Below are 2,940 nucleotides of genomic sequence, written 5' to 3'. Positions count from 1 at the left end.
CGGTGAAGGCTTGTGGTGTTTTTTTTTAGAAAAGAAGGATGACCCCCGGCCTCTGCATCTGGGAGATGCATACGGCCACATCTGGGAGATGCATACGGCCATGCCCAGGTTAACCACCGACACATTTGCATTGGAGGTGTGGTATCATCACAACGTCTACAATGTTAGATTTTGGTGGTACTGTTTCTTTTGCCAGTTTGCGCCATCCGGGCCTTTTGTTTGTATCCCCTTCACGCTAGATTATGAGTCAATAAAAAGGACCCTTTATCTAAGACAAACAGATTTTGTATTATTATTTCCGGAGAAACACCAAAATAGAACAATTACAGAAAGCACGGCACAATCAGGTATGGTCTATTTCAAAGGCTATGGTCATGCGAGTGAAAAGTGGGTAATCTAAAGCTTTAATTGTTGGGTCTGATCACCAGTGCTGAAGCAGCATATAAACATATATCCATACCCTTCAGGTAACTGAAGGATGGTGGTGCATGACCCCAGCTGTTCTGAATCATATATCTGGTATAACTCGGGTATCTTCGAAAGGTTTCGTAGTGTCCCTGCTTCATTTCCGGGGTTCGAAGTCATCGTCAACATCATATGCAGGGTTGCATAAGCATCTAAATAGCCTGCCAATTCCCTGTACAACAACATTTTTGAACTTATCTCACTAAACATATTTGAATGTGTAACGTATACATATGTTTGTATGGTTGTTGAAAAATTGCCTGAGTAAGCGCGGGAGTCCGATATGTCACTGTCTGTGATGCCTCCTCGTCTGAACTTTCATCAGAGCTGCTGTCATCGTCGAGAATGGTTGGCTTTGATGGCCCTGGTAATGCCTCCTTTTCCCTCTATTCTCATTCAAGTTGATCAAAGATGGAATTTATGAAATGAAATATACTTAATTCAGGTTTGTTTATTTACACATGTAGCACAGGAATTATCGGAAAGAAAACGTGAAACAAATGTACCTGAAATATTTTTCCGAGATTTCTCAAGGCCATTGCACGGGCCTTGAGATCCTCTTTCTTGACATTATTTTCATGCAGCACCTGTGAAGAAGTCAAAAACTTGTCAAATCATATTGTTGTACTACTAGTAACAGATTAATATGGGAGTATTTCAGTAAGGAAGACGCACATACCATTTCACAGACATGTAGGAGCGTGACTTCAATATCCACAACGTTGAGCTTCCAAATTGAACTCATCATCAGGTCCTTGTTCATTCTCATCTGCATGTCGACGTCCTTCTCGGTGGCAGCGCCGCCGTCCTTGGCGCTCTGCCGGCACGCCTCCTCTTGCAGCTGCAGCAGCTGCAGAGCTCCTGCATTGTTCTTTTCGCCCCTTAATCAGTCGGCAACTTCAACCATCACAGCCATGGCAACAATTGGGGAAGTTTTCACCTTTCGCTGCCGTGATCTGTGATCTCCAGAGGTGGCCCTTGTTCCTCACCCACTCGGTCAGGAATGGAACTCCCAGGTACATGGCCTTCTTGCCGAGCTCCTTGGCGGCTTGTCGGGAGTAAACGTATCCGATGGTGCGACGAATGTCCAGTGCGTATGCTGTGAGCAGCAAAGCATTTCACAAAGATTCAGATGAAACCCATCAAGAGAAGAACACAACTGTAGTTTGTATGGATCATCATACTGACAAGTGCTGGAAAGCCTTTTCGCCTCAGATTCGGCACGATGAACGAATCCTTCCGTGTCACCACTCACATACTGCGAGAGGAATTTATTGAGGAATCTAGCTAGCTTCTCTTCTCGTTCCCTTTGTACACCCTTCATCAGAGCAGTGTTTTTCAGAGTGGGATACAAAATGGTTTGGGCAAAACAGTGGGCGTCTACCACAGATACGTATGTGCCTACCTTGAGCCTGTCCTGGAGCTTCTCGGCGCTGCCGTTGTCGCCGCTGGCCATCTCTGAGGAAGCCATGGTTGCCATTGCAAGATGCCCAATGTAGTCCTCGAACAGCTCGCTCCCGAACAGGAGGGTGAAGACCAGAGCACCATCTAGAATGTTGTCCCTGAAAAGCAGAAAAATGTTGTCAGAGTGAAGCTTGAATTGCTGCTTCCGAGCTGTGTTTCATCTGGGGTTGGATCAACTGGGGCAGGCAGACACCTGGATATGCTGGTCTTGCCATAGCCGTCGTAGGCCTTTCTCTGCAAAGGGTCACTCAGGACCTGGTAGGCCTCTCCAAGAGCCTACATATATAGCACCATAACAACAAGAAGCTCAACACCCACCCACTAAAGAAATCAAAGCAACCGATCCTGCTACAATATCGAGTTGAGTCGAGCCAGACGTAGCAAGAACCTGAAACTTGTCGGACGCCTGCGGATCGTCGGGGTTTTTGTCAGGATGCACCTGCCTCGCCTGAAGACAAGACAGGAAACAAAACCTCCAAATCAGCAAGCTAGCGGAAAGCGACAACAATGCGCTAGGCAGGCAGGTAAAAGGGGGACCTTGATGTAGTAGGCCTTGCGGATCTCGTCGTCCGAGGCGGCGGGGCTGACGCCGAGCGCGTCGTAGTACTCGGTCTCCTTCGCCATGGCGGCCGCCGCTCCCTGTCAAAGAAGAACTCTCCCGGAACGGAACAGGAAACCACCAGAGCAGAGGATGGAAGTGGTGGTCTGGTGGAGGAAGAAGAGTAAAGGAGAGCCGCATCATCACCATTCATTGCGCAACGAGGTGGGGAGCCACCCTCCACAGGCCACCGGGCCATCTTTATCTTTCCAGTGACGCACAGCGCGGCGCGGCCGGGGGGAGCATTAAACAAATCGCCGGGCGGCAGTGGTGGTGGAATGGAACGTGGCATAGCATTTTTATTTCTTGAGATGTCCTTCTTTCTCCGGGGAGCACCGGATCAAGAGTTCATTCTACTCTTATTCATGCGTCGTTGCTTGACCAGAACTTATTTGCAAACCAATGATATACAC

The 2,940-nt window shown here is 48.1% G+C and overlaps 1 protein-coding gene across 1 annotated transcript; it reads right to left on the bottom strand.

The window, feature by feature from the left end:
• Positions 1–269: 269 nt before the first annotated feature.
• Positions 270–2,714, bottom strand: LOC125520141 (chaperone protein dnaJ 10-like). Its single transcript, XM_048684975.1, has 10 exons — positions 2,467–2,714; positions 2,318–2,377; positions 2,123–2,205; positions 1,871–2,027; positions 1,654–1,783; positions 1,406–1,564; positions 1,145–1,326; positions 972–1,052; positions 726–851; positions 270–637 (listed from the first exon to the last, which is right to left on the bottom strand). Exons 1-10 carry the CDS (start codon positions 2,551–2,553, stop codon positions 563–565), a joined length of 1,140 nt encoding a protein of 379 aa, XP_048540932.1. The 5' UTR covers positions 2,554–2,714; the 3' UTR covers positions 270–562.
• Positions 2,715–2,940: the final 226 nt, after the last annotated feature.

The sequence above is a fragment of the Triticum urartu genome, chromosome 7, assembly GCF_003073215.2.
Source record: "Triticum urartu cultivar G1812 chromosome 7, Tu2.1, whole genome shotgun sequence".
Lineage (NCBI taxonomy): Eukaryota > Viridiplantae > Streptophyta > Magnoliopsida > Poales > Poaceae > Triticum > Triticum urartu.
The sequence above is the reverse complement of the archived record's forward strand: the minus strand, read 5'-3'. Positions and strand labels throughout refer to the sequence as shown.